General features: G+C 41.0%; 2 protein-coding genes across 10 annotated transcripts; one reads left to right on the top strand and one right to left on the bottom strand.

Moving 5' to 3' along the window:
* Positions 1-563: 563 nt before the first annotated feature.
* On the top strand, positions 564-7348 carry fam113 (family with sequence similarity 113). Of its 3 annotated transcripts, XM_034901164.1 has the most exons (11): positions 564-875; positions 942-984; positions 1290-1368; positions 1661-1740; positions 1926-2158; positions 2847-2997; positions 3637-3883; positions 4361-4417; positions 4835-4903; positions 5301-5453; positions 5640-7348. In XM_034901164.1, the coding sequence occupies exons 2-11, from the start codon at positions 982-984 to the stop codon at positions 5786-5788; spliced, it is 1221 nt and encodes a 406-aa protein (XP_034757055.1). In that variant the 5' UTR covers positions 564-875; positions 942-981; the 3' UTR covers positions 5789-7348. The 3 variants fall into 3 exon arrangements, with proteins under 3 accessions (XP_034757055.1, XP_034757054.1, XP_034757056.1); XM_034901163.1 differs by having other exon boundaries at positions 565-984; XM_034901165.1 differs by lacking the exon at positions 4835-4903 and having other exon boundaries at positions 565-984.
* Positions 7113-19940, bottom strand: LOC117962088 (dynactin subunit 1-like). Of its 7 annotated transcripts, none has more exons than XM_034901155.1 (32): positions 19703-19940; positions 17967-18032; positions 17655-17849; positions 17367-17448; positions 17230-17261; positions 16902-16922; positions 16250-16273; positions 15741-15827; positions 15198-15347; positions 14908-14931; positions 13882-14079; positions 13466-13670; positions 13272-13350; positions 12946-13105; positions 12667-12771; positions 12254-12445; positions 12016-12132; positions 11781-11933; positions 11515-11675; positions 11165-11333; positions 10818-10886; positions 10382-10594; positions 10082-10243; positions 9678-9809; positions 9423-9548; positions 9175-9317; positions 8925-9091; positions 8506-8627; positions 8231-8426; positions 8055-8128; positions 7875-7964; positions 7113-7767 (listed from the first exon to the last, which is right to left on the bottom strand). In XM_034901155.1, exons 2-32 carry the CDS (start codon positions 18006-18008, stop codon positions 7630-7632), a joined length of 3828 nt encoding a protein of 1275 aa, XP_034757046.1. In that variant the 5' UTR covers positions 18009-18032; positions 19703-19940; the 3' UTR covers positions 7113-7629. The 7 variants fall into 7 exon arrangements, with proteins under 7 accessions (XP_034757046.1, XP_034757044.1, XP_034757045.1 ...); XM_034901153.1 differs by lacking the exon at positions 19703-19940 and adding an exon at positions 18854-19063 and having other exon boundaries at positions 8506-8624; XM_034901154.1 differs by lacking the exons at positions 16250-16273; positions 19703-19940 and adding an exon at positions 18854-19064.
* Between the last annotated feature and the right edge of the window lie 334 nt (positions 19941-20274).

The raw sequence follows: 20274 nt of genomic DNA, 5'->3' as shown, positions 1-20274 counted from the left end.
GATAAATTTGGTATTTCAATCTCTTAGTTTATCCAGTACATCTTTATCATGTATCTGATTGACAGTATATTTTATTATATTATATGATTATCTTACAACTGATAACTTTTCAGGAACATGTTATTTGAAGGGCTTGATAACATGGTGTTCTTTAAAATATCTAATATGCTTGTTTTTAAGAAACTCACCACTAAGTGAGACATGGAAAACCAGGTAGGTCTACCAGGTTGTGTTTTTCCAGCACAGGAGCATTGGTCTCTGGGTATTTGAGTGTAAAGCGGACCAGCAAACAGGGCTAACACAAGTAGGCCAAAATGTAAATGCATTATACTTTTAAAATATATTTATCAATTCATCACAAAGACTGAATCCAAAATATTAAACAACTTGTAATTTTATTAGCATACTTTTATTGTTTTAAGAAAAAAGTGTTAATATTAAATTTACAATTTTTTAATCCATCATGCAGTTTGTATTTTGATTATTACTCAGAGTAAATCAATTAAACCACATCTCATTTTATCTCGTTTTATTGTGTCTAAATTAACCTCGCGAGACTGATTTATGGCGCGTACGAAAAAGTAAAACTTCCGTTAGTCTTTAAAGCATCATCAAATTGCGGCCACCTGTTGCGGAACAAAATAACGATAGAGTCGAGTTAAAATTTAAAACTTGTATGTTAAAGCTATAAAATAAGAGTATGCCATAGTTTGGAAGTTTTTCGAAAAGTCAATCAAATTTAAAAGTGGAGCGAGGGGCCAGTTGGTGAAGACGTTGCCGGTTTAACGTTAGCTAGCTGGGTCCTGGAACTAAAAACGTCCAGCTTGTGATGATTCACTTTCCAGTTACGTTAAAGTTAGCCAACGTTAATGTTAGCTAGCTAGCTAGATTCAAAACGTCAACAAACGGGCGAGTCTTTTTTTTTTTTTACCGTTGGCGTCAAATCTTAAATACATCTCCAATTTGCCCCTAAATTTAACAATGGTAAGTATGTTTCCTATGTTAATAGCTACTTAGCTAGCTGAAGGCTAGCTACCAGAAGTGTGAGCCCTCTTTAACGTTACCAACGTAATTGTGGCTAAGAAATTCTGTTACTAAGCACTTTGAATTGCCCTGTTGCTGAAATGTGCTATACAAATAAAGCTGCCTTGCCTTGCCTTACTTAGTAAAGAGCACTTATAAAGCCTAATGTTACCAAATGACAACCATCTTAATTCGTGAGTAAATACTACTCTCACTTCCACAGTACGTTGATGAACAAAAAACTGGTTTGGCTTTGTAATTAACAGGAGATGATGAAGTGTGTGAGCCACCAGCATGCCAGCAAGCTGCTCCATAACAAGTTCATTGTGGTAATGGGAGACTCCAGTAAGTAGTCTCTTAAATTCACTTTTTTGATTTCAAAATAATCATTTTTGAAAAGGAACACCTTTTTAAAAGTTTTTCAGCAGCCCATCTAATTTGAAAAGCAAGACTGAATATTATCAGATTGCTCTTAAGTGACAGGCAGGATTAATTCATCTGTTTTTTGTTGACTGTCCATTTGTCAGCTTCCAAAAGTCAGAAGAAATCTGTGTGCACCCTGGAAGGTTTGGTTGTGAGCAGCACGGGTCAGATTATTACACTGGCACTTTCAGTACTCTCTGTATCTCACCCTTAGTTCATAGGGCTGTGTACAAGGACCTTGTTATGCTGTTGCAGAAGGACAAGTATCTCACTTCAAAACAACTCAAGAGCAAGGTACGTGATGTGTTGAGGGCTAATATTCACCAGGTTTGCACTTACTGGTAAAATAAAGGTTAATTAAGGGAATTCCATATTCATGACACGGCACTGTTTTTGTCTTAAGATGTGATCTCAAAAAGTTCAATGTAGCAACGCTCCTCCACTTAAACTTGGAAAAAATAATAGTTTTTCACCTTCAGGGTGAGATGAGCTTTGAACAGGACTGTTTGGTGGAAGGAGGTTGCCTAAATCCAATGCACAACGGAACAGGCTACCGTGAGGTTCGGCAGTTCCAGTCCGCCCACCATCTGGTACGCTTCTACTTTGTGACGCGCGTCTACTCTGGCTACATGCAGAGTATCCTAGAAGACTTCCGCCAAGGCTTGAAACCAGATGTGGTCATTCTCAACTCCTGCGTTTGGGATATTTCAAGGTGAGTAGGTGAAGGAATAGTCTTGCAATGCCACCCTTACTCCACAGCGCTGCGGAGGAGGGTCTGGCTGGTCCACACAGCATTCTGGGATGGGAGAAAAACATGCTCTTTATTGGCATTTCTTTAAACCAATCACGATTGTCTTGGACGACGCTAAGCGCTGGACAGAACCACATTGCCTCTGCAAAGTAACCTCAGGCAGGAACTTGTTTTGGTGGAATATGTACGTTCAAAAGTTGTTTTAGTCGTGGAGCAGAAAACTCCGATTGGAAAGATAGTCTAGCTAGCTGTCTGGATTTACCCTGCAGAGATCTGAGGAGAAGTTCACCACAGTCCTCAGAAATCCATGGGAGATTAAAATTCCAACACAAAGAACTCAGAAGGGGACGGACATCTGGCCGGAAATGAGAGACATCCGGTAATTTCCTCTGGCACCTGAACAATCCTGGAAATTTAAGTGATCGGATTTGGTCAATTCTATGTTGGTGCAAGTGTGGACAGCAGTGGTAGAGGACGAAGCACTGTTTAGCTCAAATTTAAAAAAAAGTTGCCTGAAATAGGCACTCAATGCTGTTTGTCTAACCTGTTTCCCGTTGTAAGGTGTCCCTGGATCTCTCTTGATTAGTTTGTGCATAGTAAGGGACTTTGTTCTTTATAGGTACGTCTGTGTTTGTGTCGGGTTTTGTAGATACAGCTCCAGTTGGCTTGATGACTACAAGGAGAACCTACATAAGTTATTTGATGAGCTGAAAGCGACCTTGCCAGAGGAAACCCTGGTCGTATGGAACCTCACCATGCCCTTAGGACGGAGGATTAAAGGTGGTTTCCTGGTCCCCGAGGTATGTCATCGCCAAACCTGGGCATAATTACTAAACAGGGAATTTAAGTGTTGTTGCTTTAAATTGGCAATCATTTGTCATAACATATTTCTTTTTAGACCTTACTGGGAATTCACATGAGACACAAGACGTGGAAACCACTACTCAGGCGTACATTCATTCAATCCACATCCTCTCCTACCTCAGTAATGGCGTCACTTTTCGCTAAACCAGCTGTCCTATATGTAGCACGGCTCCTTGGGGGCTGGATGGATGGCCGTGAAGAAAGGCTTAGTAACCTCAGAAAGTCAGACAAAGTTAATTAAATATGAATTATTTTCTTAGGCACACAGTAAAACATTTAAGCTGGGATGAATAAATGTTAATATGCTCACAGCATACATAGAGCAGGAGATTTGTATAGTTTGAGGTATCTGTGAAATTCTAACTAGTCACTAAATTGGGTAACATTATTAAAAAAAGAAATAGCTTGTGAAGACCATAGTAAGGTGTTAAACTAGTTTGGTTGTATTTAAATGCATTTTTTTTAATGGATAAGACATCAGAAGATTGGTTTATTTCTCTGCATTGTCTTCTGACTACTGCTGCTCTACTGTGCCAGCCTTAAAAAACGTTGCCGCCTCTCCCTCCTTACCTCAGATTGAGCACAAGGTTCCCCAGCTCCGTTATGATGTGATTGAAGCCAACTTCTACAGCAGGACTCTGGCTGACGCCTATGGGATGGATGTGTTGGACCTTCACTTTCATTTCCGCTCCTCCCTGCACCATCGTACATTTGACGGCGTCCACTGGAATGCCATCGCACACCGCGAGATAACCTGTCTGCTGTTACAGCACTCTGCACAGGCATGGGGGGTTACTATGCCCTGTCGACTGACTGCTGTTGGTGAGGAGGACATGAAGTATACACACACAGACTTACACAGGAGTCCAAATACTGTTTACAGACACTTTGTGTCTCCCACATTGACTCTAGAGTTACTAATCACTCCAAAGCTAATCACCGCCACTCTCTCACTTCTCCGTTGCCATACCAAACACACACACACACACACACACACACACACACACACACACACACACGCGCCAGCTTGAAGCACACACCAATGCACAAGTATAAACTTCAGGCCACTTACATAGACTACTGCAAAAGCTCAGAGTTAACCTCAGTCAGTGGTGGGCGGCACCGCTCTTCCCCGTAGGAAAACAATGGAATGGCCAGTGTAGAGGTTTTACCACCGGATCGTGTGTCTTCAACTAAAATGTGCATTTGTGTTTTGTTTTTTTTTTTAAACTTGTTTATTATCTTCTTTTAAAGAATTTCTTTAAATAAATTAGGCTGACATGACTTTGTTCTTTTTAGATCATGCTGAGGTCACTGCTCAGCAGGCAGCCAATGCAAATGCTACCAAACCTGCAGGTAAGACATCAGAATATGTTATTGTTTTATTTTATTTTTCCCCTCACAAGTTTTCTATACAATTGGATATAGCACAAGAGTGCTGCCATGCACAGAAACACACAAATATATATAGCACAATATACATATGATGATGATTTGGATAACTTCTATTGATTGATTATAGCTTGGTAGTATAAATTCAGTTTTATCTCACAATATACAGAAAATCCTATTTTCTTTTTCTAAATGTATTTTATGATTTAGCTAAAAATTAAATGGGTTACAACATAAATAAGGCGTTTTTTTAAAATCTGCAGGGACCCTAAAAACATGATGGCTACACTGTTCCCACAGTTCTTTGTGTAAATCTTGTAAACTGAAGCGTTTCTCTCAGCCCTTGTTTGGTTTCTGATCCATGTCATGCTGCTTTTTCAGGACTGCATCAAGTGACTTATTACTCAAACTGCCGCAGCTCTCCTCACACCGACTATTTTTCCAACAAGCGTAAGTATTAAAACATCTACACGGACAGGTTTAGAGTTTTATGGTTTAGTTGCCGTTTAAATTTTAAAATAACAAATTGCATGATTTACCAGGAATAAATTAATTTTTTAAGGATGCGGGGGTATTGTTGAATTTTTGTATATGCATTGTTTGTTAGGGGCAGGACTATATAAGCCTTATGCTTCTGACTGCTTCTTCTGGAACTCAGCCGTTTTTTTTGTTTTATATCAGATTGTTTATCTTCTTGGTTGTCTTTTACAGCATGCTTGTTCGAGATAACTAAATCAAATCAGAATGTCAGGTTCTTGTGCAGTAGAGTAATTTCAAATGACAGGAGCGTAGCAAAGTATTAACTATCTTTATTAACACCCCCACCTCCCCTGTCTCCTTTTCACAGAACAATCAAATCACCCATCAAAGGGAAACTACAACAGCTACGACGGCTACAGGGAGGAGTTCTACAGTGATAACCCCTCTTTTGGTTACTTAAACTTTGAGAATTACCTGCAGCCACACACATCATACCGTGAGACCAGACAGGTTAGAAATGGTAAGTTGGTATGCTGATATAAATGTGGCTGAGTGACCAAACAGATGCAGTTTCCTTCAACTAAATCACCTGCACTCAACTGTAGGCATTTGTTTTTACATGTAAGACCAATGTAGCTGTTGGTCGTCTGATCTAGTTCCTATGAAAGTGTCTTTCAAAGCCTAACGTGTCCTGTACGTTCTGCAGGTTTCGACTACAAGCCACCCCACTACTTTGAGCCCTACAACGAGCACCATCATCAGGACGTGATGAAGAGCCGCCATGCCAGGCGCCACTATGCTCCATACACCCATCACAGACGTAGACAGTACAGCCACAATGCTAGCTTCTACTGAGGCAGGGAGTTTTTACAAGATTCAAATATTGCCAACTTCCATTTGTTATCTACTGCAGACTCACCTGCAGTTCATTGTTTACAACAGTCCCATTTGTCTGTGAAGGTTCGGAGTCGTCCAGGTCGTGGTGGTTCTCTTTGATAAGCAAAGGTAACTGGACCTGCTGGAAATTCTTAAAGATGTTTCGTCTCTCATCCAAAAGGCTTCTTAAAATCTGACTGACTAGTGAGTTTATTCACACACAACCCAGCAGAGGTTAAATATCCGGAACTGCTCACTATTCGGTCATTATCGTGGATGTATTGGTCAGAACTGAAGAAGCCTTTTAGGTGAGAGCCGAAACTCGAACGAATGTCTAGAAATATACATGCTTCTAACCAAGAGCAAACGTGAATCCTCAAATGGCTTAGTTCACACTCAAGATTTTTAATGACCTCACATACACGTATTGGTCTTTTTTTTCTTCTTTTAAGTTGTTGAATTTTCATTTTTTTGAGTATGTTCTTTGCCACCACAAATTGATTTTTGAATATTTTACATTTCAAAGCATTTTTAATTCTGCACTTTGAATGCCAGTTGATGTTTTCTATGGGCGTTGTGAAGATTTCAAGAGGACTTTTAAGTTTTAACATTTATTAAAATTTCTAAATTAATTATTCTTCTGATGCTTTTCAATGTCCCACACAGAGGTCAAGTATGTTATAAAGATTTAGTTTCCTTTATTCCTTAAGGGTGCTGTACTCAATATTCAGAACCTATTAATATAGCAGTAAACAATTTTTGCTATTCAACAATATGGTGAAGTAATGGAATCCTTAGCAGAGAACCAAGTCACACGTGTTGAAATTTCATCTTCTCTGTTCTTGTCAGTCTGACCACGCATGTATGCAAGTGCCTTGTGCGTGTTGGTATCTGATGCCAAGGACCATGAAAGAGTCGGTACTTGACGATCAATCCCAGACCACTTTGTTTTCTGAATATCGATTACAGCCCCTCAAAACTTTTAAAATTTTATTATTGTTAATCACTTAGATGAACAGTGATTGGGAAGACATGGGGAGAAGTGGTAGAGAAACTGCTTTGGAACTGTTTGCCCCGAAAAATGTTAAAATGTGCATCACCCTGTGCTGTGGCACTTAGAGGTCATGTGCCGAATATTACACCAAGTTCTGGTTATTGATGTTATACAATTAATTTAATAAAATGGACTTCATAACAGAATACCTAGGCATGACACTATACAGTAGAGCTGGCATGTTATGTGTATACGTCCCAACAATGTACATTTGGGACCAGATAGTAGAACTTGATATTAGACTGTACATTTTGGAGAAACTAATTTCTTTTAGTTTGCTGAGGACATACAGGTATAACATATCAAAAGTCAAAATTGATATTGACACAATGTTTCTTGCTCTTACTTGAATTGCTTTTGTCTAAATTACTACAAATACAAAAGATACAAAGTGAAAGACTAATGCTAGTACAGAAAAAGTGACTAGTTGACTTTCTCCTTTTCCCACAGAGTTGGTAAAATCAGGGCAAACAAACACTTTCAGTGGAAACAGGACACCTTCATAATGTGACATTTAGGAGTCAAATCCATTTGGACTTCATTGAAAACACCAGTTTTACATCAGAATAAAGTCACTACTGTAACTTAATGTTATTAGTGCTATAGTCTGCAAACATTGAATACAATTTCCTGAGAATAGTGAAAAGCAAAAGGGATAAATAGAGAAGAATGTTGGAGTAAAGTGAAAGCTGGAATGAAAATAAAGAAGAAACAGGCTTTTCTTGATGTACTGCTAGTTATATCTGTGGGCCAATGGCATGATGTCTTAGGCCATGAGGAGGCGGTGCACTTTCTGCAGCTGCTGCTGTGATAGGACGAGACGGTGGACTTGTTCCTGTCCACGAGTGCAAGGAATGGCAACACGACCCACAAACACTGTTCCTCCCTGCTTCTCTTCCTTGGCCTAAGAAACAATGCATATAGGTACATGTATTGACACCGTCTGGCTGGAAAAGATCAAACCTAGTTAAATATTGTAGTTGATGGTATGTTCAAGTACTGTTTTGTTACCTTAACAAAAGAGGAGACGGGGAAAGTGGCGAAGTCAGAGGGAGCCTTAGCTCCGGGCTGATAGGAGACAACATGTTCGGCTACTTCTCCCTGAAACAGAGAAGGGCCCAAATGTTTGGTTTTTGTATTGTTAACTCAATGACATGTCGAGGAGAATACGTATGATTCTGAAATTGTCACCTTGAGTTTGTCCAGAGCATCGCTTAGGTTCTGCAGTCGAGCTGTCTGCTCCAGCAGCTGGGCACCGGCACTAACTAGGAGAAACACAGAGAGACAGGAAAGACAAATGGACAATGAACCAGGACACTCAGGCTCACACAGGAGAGGAAGGTTTGGAAACTGACACACATACACACCTGCTGTCTTCCCACTGATGTCCACCACTTTAACCTCTGAACTTAGCTTTAGCAGTGTTGACAGCATTTGGTCAGTCCTGCGATAGATGCCTGTGTTTAGGCCTTCTGGTGGCATGGAGCTTTCTTTGGACACTTTTGGTAGTTTGGGAGGGCAAAGTGGAGGCAGGGAGGCCAGCTGGGCTCTCATCTTCTCCGCCTGTAAGTAGATTGACTCAGACTTTAGACAGCTAGCACAATACCACAATATAATAATACTTACTCCAACACCAGTGTACCTTGAGTCTGTTGTTTTCATTCTTGAGGTGTTTAATACCGAGTCTCTGGGTCTCAACCTGTTGCCTGAGGAGAGGGGAGTCCACCACCTGTACTTGTCCTGCCAGGGATGGAGTCAGACCTGTTGGAAGGGGACAGGGAAAATGGTGAGCCATTAAATCACAATGACAGCCTGTGCTTAACCTTTAACAGTGTTGTGTTTGTTTCCAACAAAATGTGGAGGGTATTACGGGGGTTCCCAAATTTGGATTGGCATCTGGTTGAATGAACACATTTAGTGCCATTGCAGTAGTCTAATTACATAAAATATCTCACTATCAGCTGGTCGAAACAGCGTCTCAGAAGGCTGAATTAAAGGCCACACCTTTTATCAAACAAAATGATTTTGATCTCCTTATAAAAAACATTGACAGGGATTCACCTCCTGCAGATCCCTGAACAATGGAGGCGATTCCAGAGGCAGGTGTGGCTCTCAGGCCTTCGATGGTCATCTTGGATTGGTTATTAATACGTAGTTTCAGCTCTGCCTTCTCTGCCTCTAGCTGGTCGATATCCGCCTGCAGGGCATCCATTGTCTCCTCAAACTCCCTGAAGACGAGGAGAAAGGAAGGTCTGAGCAAGAAAATAGGGTGTGTTGAAAGGAGTTCTGTGTGATTCTTTATCGTTCTTACTTTTCTTTTTTCTTCAGCAGGGCAAGGTTTTCATCCAGCTTGGTCTGAATCTTCTCCACACGTTCATCAGCGTCTTTGGTGGAGGTATCCAGCTTCTTTTCCAGCAGGCTCAGACGCACGTTGGCTTCACTCAGCTCCTCACCCTGGGAAGAGGTGAGGTGCAGCCACATCAGTTATGTCAGTTTCGGATGCTTTTCTATTTCAAACTGGCAGACTTATGTAAAACACTTCATAGTTGGAGGTGTCACCTTGATCTTGAGGGACTTCTTGACCTCCTTGATAACCGTCTCTCTGTCTTCCAGTTTAACTCCTAGACCCTCAGCGTCCGTCATCTCGGCCCTGACGGTGGATGCTCTTATTTCCACTGGAGGAGGCTGAGGACATGATCAAATAGTAAGAATTGGAACTGAGATTAAGTCCTAAACGGCAGAAATACAGCTTGAAATGCGGTGTCTGAATTATGTGATTCATTAATGAGAAAAAAAGTTAAGGCAAACAGATACCTTGCTCTGTGATTTGTCAGCATCATACTCTCCTTCCTGCATGGCCGTGGCCATCTTGTTCATGGTAGCGATGACGGAGGTGCAGGACTGACGCAGACTCTCTAGGCCATTCAGGCCTTGAGAGCCATACACCTTAGAAAAAGGAGTGTAGATTATACAACTGCCACCTAAAACCAGCCACCCATGTCTACTTGTTCCAAAACAACAAAACTCAGGACGTAGTGTTTTTAAGTTAAGTTTAACAAGAATCTAACAGCATTTGAAAATGCTTAGAACATCCGCACCTAATTCCCAATTTAAACAAAACAGAAATACCTGAAACTACAAAGGTCAGTGATAAATGTCTCATTGTTTGGGTCAAGAGTATCGGACAAAAGGATTATGATTATTAACAGTCAAACTACCTGCTCTACGGCCTTGCAGGCGATATCCTCCAGTTTGAGAGCGTTGAGACCCTCCTGTTCTGCCAGCGGAGCAACCATCTGCGCTCCAGCTGCAGCCACCTCCTGCAGAACAGCCACAGCACGGGTCAGCTGGCGCCTGCACTCCGTCAGCGACTCCGACATCTACCGGATGGGACACAACATGTCAGTCAAATACATACTGTAGATCACTCATTTCACTGTGAGCGTCAGTAAGTCAATGATCATTAGACTGTATGGGTGTGTGTTTTAAGTTCGTCTATATGTTTCTGTATCCCACACCTCTTGTCCAAAGTTAAGAGCAGCGGGTGCTCCAACTACATCTGTTCCAGGCATGCGACGGCGGATCTTCTTGCAGAACTGTTTGATGTCAGAGCAGGAAGTGTCCAGGTCCTTTAGAAGAACACTAAGGCCTGAGCTCTCCTGACCTGCTGCCAGGAACACCCGCAGGCGGGCTACCTCCACTCCCATGCAGTCCAGTGCACCCTGGGTAAACTGGAGGTGAAAGGTGTGGATAAGTGATGTTAGGAGACCCTAACGTTACACTCTCATTTCTGTTTATTTATGACTTTTATTCTTGGAGGAAAAAAAAAAAAGTATGTACAGTATTCCAATTAAAAGATGAATAATCTTTCCAAACAACTACATTGTTGGGAATTCTCCTGAAATAGTTTACTCTGTACTAGGAGTCAAACCCTGCTGAAGCAGCATAACGTACCTTAATGTGGTCAGCCAGCTGCACTGTGCAGTCTTCAGTATGATCTGCCAGATGGACGCTGTGCAGTTGCTGGAAGACAAAACAGTGGAAAACTTTAGGTTTAGCAAATGATTATGGGGCGGTTGCACCAAAAATGCATAAACAGTTTTATAGTATATATTTTTATTTGATGGAAGTTGTAAAACAAACGTTCAGCATTGTTACATGTTTGTTTTACATTAACATTGGAAGATCCTAAAGAATCATGGTAAGAAAATGGATTGCACACTTCCTTCAGTAGTTTGATTAAGTGTGTTTAAAAGATGGATACAACTCTGGAAAGTTCTTTAACCACATTCTTTTGTTACCTGATAGTACTTGATGGCCTTAGTCAGAGGTTCCACCTGAACAGTCTCATCTAGCTGATCTTTATGCAGCAGGTCGATGAAATAATCCAGAGAGCGCTCATGGAAGCTCATTTCAGAGTAGAGTGTGCCCATGCGCTTAAAAACCTCCACGCTGCAGGTACTCAGAGCCCTGGAGTCAGAGCAGAGAGGAGAGAAAAGAACAGACAAATTGTTACTGAATAAGGTTTAAAATATCACAGCAAGATTATAGGTATTATAAATATAAAACAATAGTTGCTGGGAGCCTATATGCAATTCTCTGGAAGTAATACTATATTTTATTTCTGACACGTCCGTGTTAAAGTGCTTACTGTTCATATTTGTGCAGAGTGGCCTGCAGCAGGCAGAGGGAGTAGACCAGTCCTGAGGCAAAACTGCGCTGTTCTCCCGGTGGCCCTCGGAGCCCTGTCCCCTGTGCCAAGTTCCCATTCAAGTCAAACTTCTCCTGGGCCTGTTTACTGATCAGCTCGGCCTACCAAGTAAGGGACACACACACAGAAGCATTAATTACTGAAACAAACTAGGCACAGCAAAATAAGTTCATAGTGATCCGAATTGTACTCATTTGTCCACATACCTTGCAGATAAGCCTCGGGATGAGCAGAAGGACCAGAATACAATCGTGATCTCCACCATGACGGAGGAAGGAGTCCGGCATGAAGGAGGTGAGGAGGGCTACCTGTCTGTTTGACTGAGCCACTTCCATTTTCCTCAGCTCCATCTCAATGGCCTAGGAACACAGATAATAAGCACATGTTGTTAAAGGTGTAATCTCATCATTCTTGGCACGATAACACATGAACATTTCCTACCTTGGCATAAGCCTTAGTCTCTGCAAACTTAATCTTGAAGTCAAATAGTTCAGCAGGCGGTTGTTGAACTTGTTCAACATTTGCATTCTGCTGGCTGATCAGCTCTCTGTTGGCCTCCTGGTGCACAGGAGAAAAGCACATACAGTGTCAGAGCATCCACCCTGTAGGCTTCCTCCTTTATCATACAGCAGGTAAATTCCTATCAACTAAGTCGTATGATTTCCCCCTCTCCACCCACCTGTAGGCTGGTGGTGAGGTCTCTGTATTTGCGGATGGTCTGCTGGTAATCTGCTACAGTCTCCTGGGCAGCCTCCACCCTTTTTTCAGCCTCCCTGACCTTCGCTGCGCTCAGGTCCACCTGCTCCCTCAGTTCCATTTCCGTCTCCCGGCCATTCTCCTGGAGCTCATCGTTCATCTCATTAATGGCCTCCTATTGTTCCAGGAAATACATTCAGTCATAAATGCATTACTTTTTAGCTCATTCTACGTCATTTCAACTTTTGTACTCATTTTCTGGTTACTTATACCATTATGTAGCTGCAAATTTACCTTAAAATGAGAATCTAATTGTGAATACTTGCATAGTTTGTAGTGTTGCATTGTTATACTTTAATACTGAAGACAGGAATAATAAATTAAATTTATACTGACCAAATCGGTGACGGTTTCTCTCAGCTCTCTGACTTTCTCCTCCAGGTCAAGGTTCCTCTCTGTGAGGGTCTCCACCATCTCCTCTGACCCCAGAGCAGCATCCACCTGGTAACAAACAACAGTCCTTGTTTCTTTTAAATATAGCTCAGCCTGAACCTGTTCTGTTAATAACAGTATTTTACTTGGTTTCTTTTATATTCCCCATATTCATGTGCAACCTCCAGAAAGCATCATCAGAGACTCGTAAAAACCTTTTCCCTGCTCTTTTCTTGACTTTACCTGTTCCTTTAGTTCATCAATAGTGGCCTCTGCTTGCTTGATATCCTCCTGCAGTTTTTCCTTCTGAGTTCTCAGAGTCTCCAGCTCAGAGTTCTTCTTCTCCATCTGCTTCTGCAGCTTTACATGCTCCTGCTTCTCCGAAGTAGACAGGTCACGCATACTGAGGAGGAAAAAGGAAAATCAAAATTATTGGGTTCAGACCAAAATGTTGACAACTAAAACTGCCAAATGCCCATTTCATGCCTTGTACTCATGGACCCTTTTTTAGGACCAATTATATTGATCTATTTATACTTTAATCAAGCTTTTAATGACATTTGACTGACCGAACAAGTGCCTCCTTTAGTCTGCCATTCTGCTCCTCCAGCTGTTTGACATGGTAACTAGAAGCGGCTCCATCTGAGCCTGCAGAAGAAAAAGAAAAGGCCACACAGTCAGGGAAAGCAGGTCATTAATAAAGTAGAAAGAAAGGAGAGACACAGATATAAGGCCTTTGCGGATTAGTGAAAAGTGTACACACCTTTCTCTGAAATCTCATGTCTAAGGATCTCCAGGTCCATGGAGAGCTCCTCAGTCTTCTCTTTCAGCGTGTCCACCTCCACTTGCAGTGACTCGGCCCGCTCTTCAGCCATCTCTTTGTCCAGTGTGGCCATCTCTATGGCATCTGCCGTGTCAGACATCTCTTCCATGTAGCGGTCCTTGGCCTCCTGTGCCTCACGGGCTTCCTGGGAGGAGGAGGTACAAAATAAAACTCTAGAAAATCTTGTATGATGAGAGTGGAGCTGCTTCTTTAAATTCTCCTGTCTTAGACATATCAACCATTTCACGTCCTAAAAATTAGCATTAATTTAATCTTTGTTGCAATTTATTGTAAATATCGATAATGGTGTAATTCAGTATTTAGACACATTGTTAGTACTTTATTTTCCTGTGTACCTTCTTGGCCTCTTTCAGTTGTTTCTGCAGATCAGCCTGCTGCTCTTGCATTTTGGTCTTCCACTCCTGAAGCTGCTCCAGCTGAATCTTGTATTTCTCGAGCTCCTTCAGCTTGGCCTTGTCCTCTGTCCGTTTCATCTTCAGTGTTTCGAGCTTCTCCTCCAGGTCCTTGACCTGAGCTCGCATTGATTCCTCCTCCTGAGGATGGGTGGGGGGAGGGGAGGAGCAAAGGAGAGTTTAAATCTGCTGCCTATAGTATAGTAGTATAATATTATTAACTGGACTTCATTTATGTCCCAAGACTTTATTTTAAGACAGTAAAGAAACAAAAAACATTTATCAAGAACCACTACCAAAAACCCAGAACAAGATCATAGATACTGCCCCAAATTAATTTGCCAATAAGATCCTCAATTAAAGCTTTAGTGCGCACATTTTTTATATTAATGAACGTCCATTACATTGAAGCCATTGTCAAATGAGTTGCTACAAAGCAAAAGAATCAGCTCCACACAGCTCTCTCTGTATCTCTCAGTATGGTTATGTTCAGAAGATTGTGTCATCAGGCAACTTTTGCGCACAAAAACTTGAGTGAGGATAATGACCTCTTCTGAAGAGTCCACCGTTTTATTTTTATCCTCCGTGACTTTCTTTGCTACTAGCAACTGCGTGAAGGAGGGGTGGGGGCTAAGCGCAACCACAGAAGGCTTGCAGTATGTGGACATGCCGCCAGTGTTGTTGTAAAATGACACACTGTAAGTAGTTTTAACTAACTTTAACTTCTGAATTCACTGCCTCACCAGGAACCTAACATTAAAGAACTATGGAGAAACATTGATCCATTGCCTCCAAACACAATGATGGAATTGGGTGCCTGAGAAAGTTAAATCATGCATCATAATTCATTTGGATGACATTACAAAACTTAAGTAAGTGAGGAAAGTTTTCCGGGAGTCATCCGATGAGTTAGTTAGTAACGTCATGCTAGGTATCATCAGCATGCATGTAGTCATTAGAAAACTCTACCTGCTTGGAAATAACAGGTTCCACCTGGTCAAACAACGAAAACATGGATGTGATGGGACAAACATATCAGATACAATGGAAAAATAGCAACAAAATTATGGAGATGTGACAAACAGACAGAGCACAGAAAAAATGAATACATTTTTAAAAGAGCAAATGTTGATCTACTGTACTGTTGATATTGTCATGAATTCCATATGAAAAAAATGAAATGTATTACATATTGAATGAGCATGTTTTTTTAGTTATGCAGACACTAAAATTGTCTCTTCTTATTGTCAGTGACCCACCTTGCTTGGAGTAGGCGGGACCAGTACTGCCACTGCTGCAGGCGACCCGCCAGGCTGAGGAATAACAGGAGCCCCCAGTGCACCCTGATGGGGGGACAGGGCCACTTCACTCACATCACCCGACAGATGGGACAGGCTCTCACGAGACGCCTGTTGACCAGGGCAGGTATATGTTAGAGAGTTGCTAGAGGGAGAAGATGAGGAATGAAATGGAGGAAGACGAGGAAGTAATGTGTATGTATTTGAATGTCAGTAAATAAGCCAAGAGCTTCTCCCACACAACTTTGAGGAACCTAGTAGAAGAGTGAACATCCAGTGTTACATGCTGTGCCGCTGGTTTCATGATAGCTTATTGGCTAAAATACAATAATCTTCCAAAACCTTTTCACCTCCCAGTGTCCCTCACAAGAGATGTTTAAGTTCACACAGACACCACTTTGAGTTGATTTATCTGGTAGAGCGCTGCACCTGTGCACCAAAGGACAACAAATCCCCACTCCCAGTCAAGTAACAGGTGAGTTACCCTGATATGACAGAGCATACCATGCGCGGCAGGTTGGAGCGTCCGGAGGAACGTACCAAGAGGGAGGGGAGGGAGATGGCAGGCGAAAGACGACTTGGAGTAGTCCACTGCCACAGTGTGATTATAGAGACTGTGTTAGGACTCAAGGGTTATTTGTAAAACTCAGCTGCAAAGTTAGCTTGACAGCAGCAAATGAAACCGCTTTTTACTTGTATACATAATTAGAAAGTCGGTTATACAAACATCCTTTTTTTTTATGCTCCCACTGTATACAACATTTGTACAAGTGCAAAGAAGTACCACTAGCATTTTTAGAAAAGGTTTAAAAATAAAAAATCTAATCAAACAATTATCAGACAAAGGTTGAACTTATCATACAACACAAAAATGAAAGGCCTTTGAATAATTTTAAACATTTGAAGCTGTGCCCTTGATTTAACTTGCAAAGCACCCACAAAAAAGTTGGAACAATAAAATAAAACTTAAGAATCAACTGCTGTTTTCACCCGTCTGCTGTAGACAAGCTCACCTTGGCAGAGCGGCGGGTAGAGGACTGGAGGAGGTGAGTAGCAGAAAGAAGGAGGGATAGGAACATTCCATTACACACACACGCACGCACGCACGCACACACACAGGTGAAGCAAGACAGGAGATTAGCAGCACATAAGAAGCATACCCACTGTTAGATCATAGTTGTGACAGCTGCATGCACCATTTTAAAACCATCTTAAAGAATAGTTCTTCTGGATGACTCGAACCATAGGAGCAGAATAAAATGTGAACTCATGCAATGGTGTTAAAACAGTGGCAAAAATATCACTGAATTGTGGTACCAAAACGAATGACAAAGACACCATAATACAACTCAATGTGATACACAATTATGATATACTTTGCGCCTTACAACGGGCGCAATTTCACATCATGTTTGTGCTGGATGCCTTTACCAGAACAAAAAAATCAAATGCAATGAGGAAACGGATCTGGTGTACAAAACCGAGTGCGGCCAAAGAAAAGCAAGAGAAAATACAGTATGAATGGAATCTATCAACGACAAGAGATGTCCCGTGCAAAATTCAACACGTAAAAGAATCAAATAAATACAAAAGACGAGTTGCCGCATTAGTGTGATTAAAAACAACCAAGGCAAAAGCAAATGTGTTTAATTTAAATATGTCTACCTTCTTAATGTTCACAGGTGTCTGCAAAAGGTTTTCAGAAAAACAAAAATTGAGAAGTCAACCAAAAGTCTGAGAGGCAAAAATGAAACAAAGCACCTCTAGCCTGGCAAAGAAGTCTGATTCATCTTGGTTAACACATTTAAACCAACCTAACTGCTCTGGAAAGGGCAAGACATGAATTAAAGTGTGAGTAAATAACTGTATGAATGGACATCTTTCTTAAATCAACACAACATACAAAGATCCAAAGGAGCCATGTTCAAAGCCAAGTCAATAGAAACAACACAAGTTTACTAAACTGATTAAAGTGCTTTTCAAGGTTGCCTACCTGCTTGGTTGTTCTGGGAGTCTCAGGAATGTCTGGAGAAAAGAAATTAAGAATTATTATGTACTGTTATTATTAACTTGGAGGTACTTAAGGTACACAAGTATGAATTTCAAAACACAGCTGGGGTTCACACTCACCTTTGTGCCTGGGTATCTTCGCAATGCCTGACTCAGGAGTATCTGGTGAGGTTGCACCGGAGCCGTTTTCCACCACAAGAAGCTGTACAGAGCGACAGAGAAACATAGATGGTGATCAGGGCAACACAGACATGAAATGGGAGCAGAAACAAATGTTTATATGTAGTCATGAATTCAGAAAAAAGGTTCCTCAAACAACAACACCAACCAAGAGAACCATTGACACTTTTCATACTAATTCAAGTATACATGCATCCTTACATCACAACCGGTTTTTTTGTCACTGACCTGGGACTGTCTGACAAATATCCCGTGATTTTCCTCACAGGTGAAGTAGCGTTTTCCCTGCACGGTGCCATCGTTCTTGCCTTTGGCCTCATCCAGTATGACGCCCACCCATTTTCCAGAGGCAAAGAGGGTGGCACCGATATAGGCAACAGTTCCACGCTGACCCTTCCCTATCACCTCCACGGTGGAGCCAATCTAGGAGAGGAGAAGCAGAGACAATAGGATAAGACTGTAAGTCTTTGTGCACACTAGTAATTTGTTTATTTCCAAACATTTGTTACTTTCTTTTGTCTGTTTTGAAAAGTGACCTACCTTTGGAGGTTTACCACTCTCCACTGTTCCTGTGCTGCTCATTTTGCTGATCAGTGGGCTGGTCAGCTGGAGGATCGGAAGGTTGGTTGCCAATGGGAATGAGGGGTAAGGTGGGAGAAGTAGAGAGAGAGGGAAGAGGGAAGGTGAGGTCATTACATACAAGAGAATTTATTGTATCTTAATCTTGGTCAAATTGATGTAGCTTACTCTGTATAACAAAAAATGTTTAATACTATACACCAGACCTGCGAAAGAGCGGAACAACAGTTTTATGTGCAACAACAATGACCCATAATTCTCCCTGCTCCAGTTATTAAAAGTAATCTTAGAAATTTAAAATATTCAGTGATTAAGGCCTAAGGCCAGGAAGCATAGCAACACGCTCATGCACTCAGTCATATGTCCTGACTTCCTAATAAACAAGTCATATCCCTGCCTTGCTCAGACAAAGATGCTTATTCAAGACAAACTAGGACTGCACTAAACCTTTTATGGAGCTGTAGGGACACTGCCTCACAGTTCTAAACCACAGGGCAAAAAACTGGATAGAAAAACTTCTTTAAAGCCTTCTGATAGAAGCAGAGTTTTCCAGAAACCTCTAGAATAAATATTAATCGAGATTAACGGGAACAAATCTTAACTATAAAGGACAGAAACTTCATTTTCTCCACAGGATATCTGAGTTACCCAAATTCTTCTCGTGTGAGGACCCATTTTGTGACCAGTGAACCTAGCATCAACTGGATGGTGAGTGCCACAAACCTTTACCTTTTTATCGGTTTAGCCATTATAATGTAATGATTTCTACTGATTAAGTGTCTCAATCAAAATTAACACTGATGTACTAAATTAGATATTATTAAATATTAAGTGTCCATGTTACTCACCCGGGGGGTATACGAATGTCTTCTGTTCAAAGCCATATTAGCAAGTTATGATGCTTTTACCTCCAGCACAAAGATAAGGCTCAAGTAGGAATTTTTCTCTGCTATATTACATCCCTTCCTCTTTTCCAGAGAGGAGAGGACAATACAAGACTGTGGTTTCAGGGAGGGATCTTATGTGGTGCATCACAAAACGTCACAGCTGATTTGAACTGATAAAAGGGAGGGTAATGTCTAGTTGTCTTCCCACAGAAACAACACATGGATACTCGCTTGATGCTTTACATGGAGCCCCTTAAATAGTGATGCGATAATCAATTTGCTAGCCTACATTTATATAGGAGTAGTAACGTGTAGAGTAATTAGTGCGCTTCATCTTCCTTTGATACATTAAAGTTATATGCTCGTATTTCACAAGTTCTATCGTAGCTGATCTGAAACGAACTTATGAAATATTTAATTAACGTTAGTTACCAGCTGATAGTGGCTAACACAATGCAATAAAAGCAACTGCTGTTTGACAGAAGAGGACAAAGTGCGATAAGAAGAAATGCCATTAAAGACAAACAAGCTAGCCTGTTTTATTGTTGCTGCATTGTTAGCTTGAGTCACGTTAAAAATAATGCTAACAGCCATACACAAAATTCCCTTAAAATCGCTTAACCTTACGCTTCACTTTGCCATATACGTTTAGTTAGACATTAGAACTGAGGTAAAAGCTAACGTTTGCTAACGTTAACGTTAAAACTAGCTGGCCAACTCAGCATAGCAAGCAAGCTGAAGTCACAAAGAAAGGTAACGTTACAGTTACAAAACTTACACAGCATACCTGTATTCATTTATTTAGCTTACCTGGCATACACAGAGATTCCTGTCTTTAAATGTAACTGTTTAAGGTGTTCATGCAGGTAGCTAAACAATGATCCTCTGTTGTTATTTTTTGGCTACCTAGCTTGAAAATCCGGTAGTCTTTTCCGTTTTTTGACAGGTCACTTCCGGTGGCCTGACAGACCGAAGATAAGATGAATAGTGAGAATTAGCGCCCCTGGTGGCTGCCGCACCCATAGACGTAATCATTATTATATCTGGCTGCACCCATTCTTTATTTTAATAAATCAACCTTTATTTTACAGCCCACTGCATATCTGTGGCTTTTCTTCCTTTTTAGCTTCTTGAGGGCCTAAAGTTGACCTAAAGCTTCTTTTTTGGTCATATATACAACTATCATGATTGTTACAATTACACATGTAAAATTAGTAAAAGTAAACAAAACGGAGTTTGTTATCAAATAAATGTTCTTGAGCTTTTTTTAGTTTTCACAATTTGACAACTTTATGCATAATTATCTATAAAACAAGTTTTTATCCAGACCCAAAGCAATTCAGTAGTTGTTGGTTAATTGAAATTCGAATTCAATAATGGAT

The sequence above is a fragment of the Etheostoma cragini genome, chromosome 19, assembly GCF_013103735.1.
Source record: "Etheostoma cragini isolate CJK2018 chromosome 19, CSU_Ecrag_1.0, whole genome shotgun sequence".
In the NCBI taxonomy this organism is placed as follows: domain Eukaryota; kingdom Metazoa; phylum Chordata; class Actinopteri; order Perciformes; family Percidae; genus Etheostoma; species Etheostoma cragini.
The sequence above is the reverse complement of the archived record's forward strand: the minus strand, read 5'-3'. Positions and strand labels throughout refer to the sequence as shown.

What these genes read in the sequence shown, in the direction of transcription:
- fam113 (XM_034901164.1), top strand. An exon ending in CAAAACAACTCAAGAGCAAG is followed by an intron (nt 1,741 to 1,925) that starts GTACGTGATGTG and finishes TTTCACCTTCAG; the next exon opens with GGTGAGATGAGCTTTGAACA. An exon ending in CTGTCGACTGACTGCTGTTG is followed by an intron (nt 3,884 to 4,360) that starts GTGAGGAGGACA and finishes TGTTCTTTTTAG; the next exon opens with ATCATGCTGAGGTCACTGCT.
- LOC117962088 (XM_034901153.1), bottom strand. Translation starts at nt 18,889, where the DNA reads ATGGCTTTGAACAGAAGACATTCGTATACCCCCCGG. An exon ending in AGACTAAGGCTTATGCCAAG is followed by an intron (nt 11,934 to 12,015) that starts GTAGGAAATGTT and finishes CTGTGTTCCTAG; the next exon opens with GCCATTGAGATGGAGCTGAG. An exon ending in CCTGCAAGGCCGTAGAGCAG is followed by an intron (nt 9,810 to 10,081) that starts GTAGTTTGACTG and finishes CCTTTTTCTAAG; the next exon opens with GTGTATGGCTCTCAAGGCCT.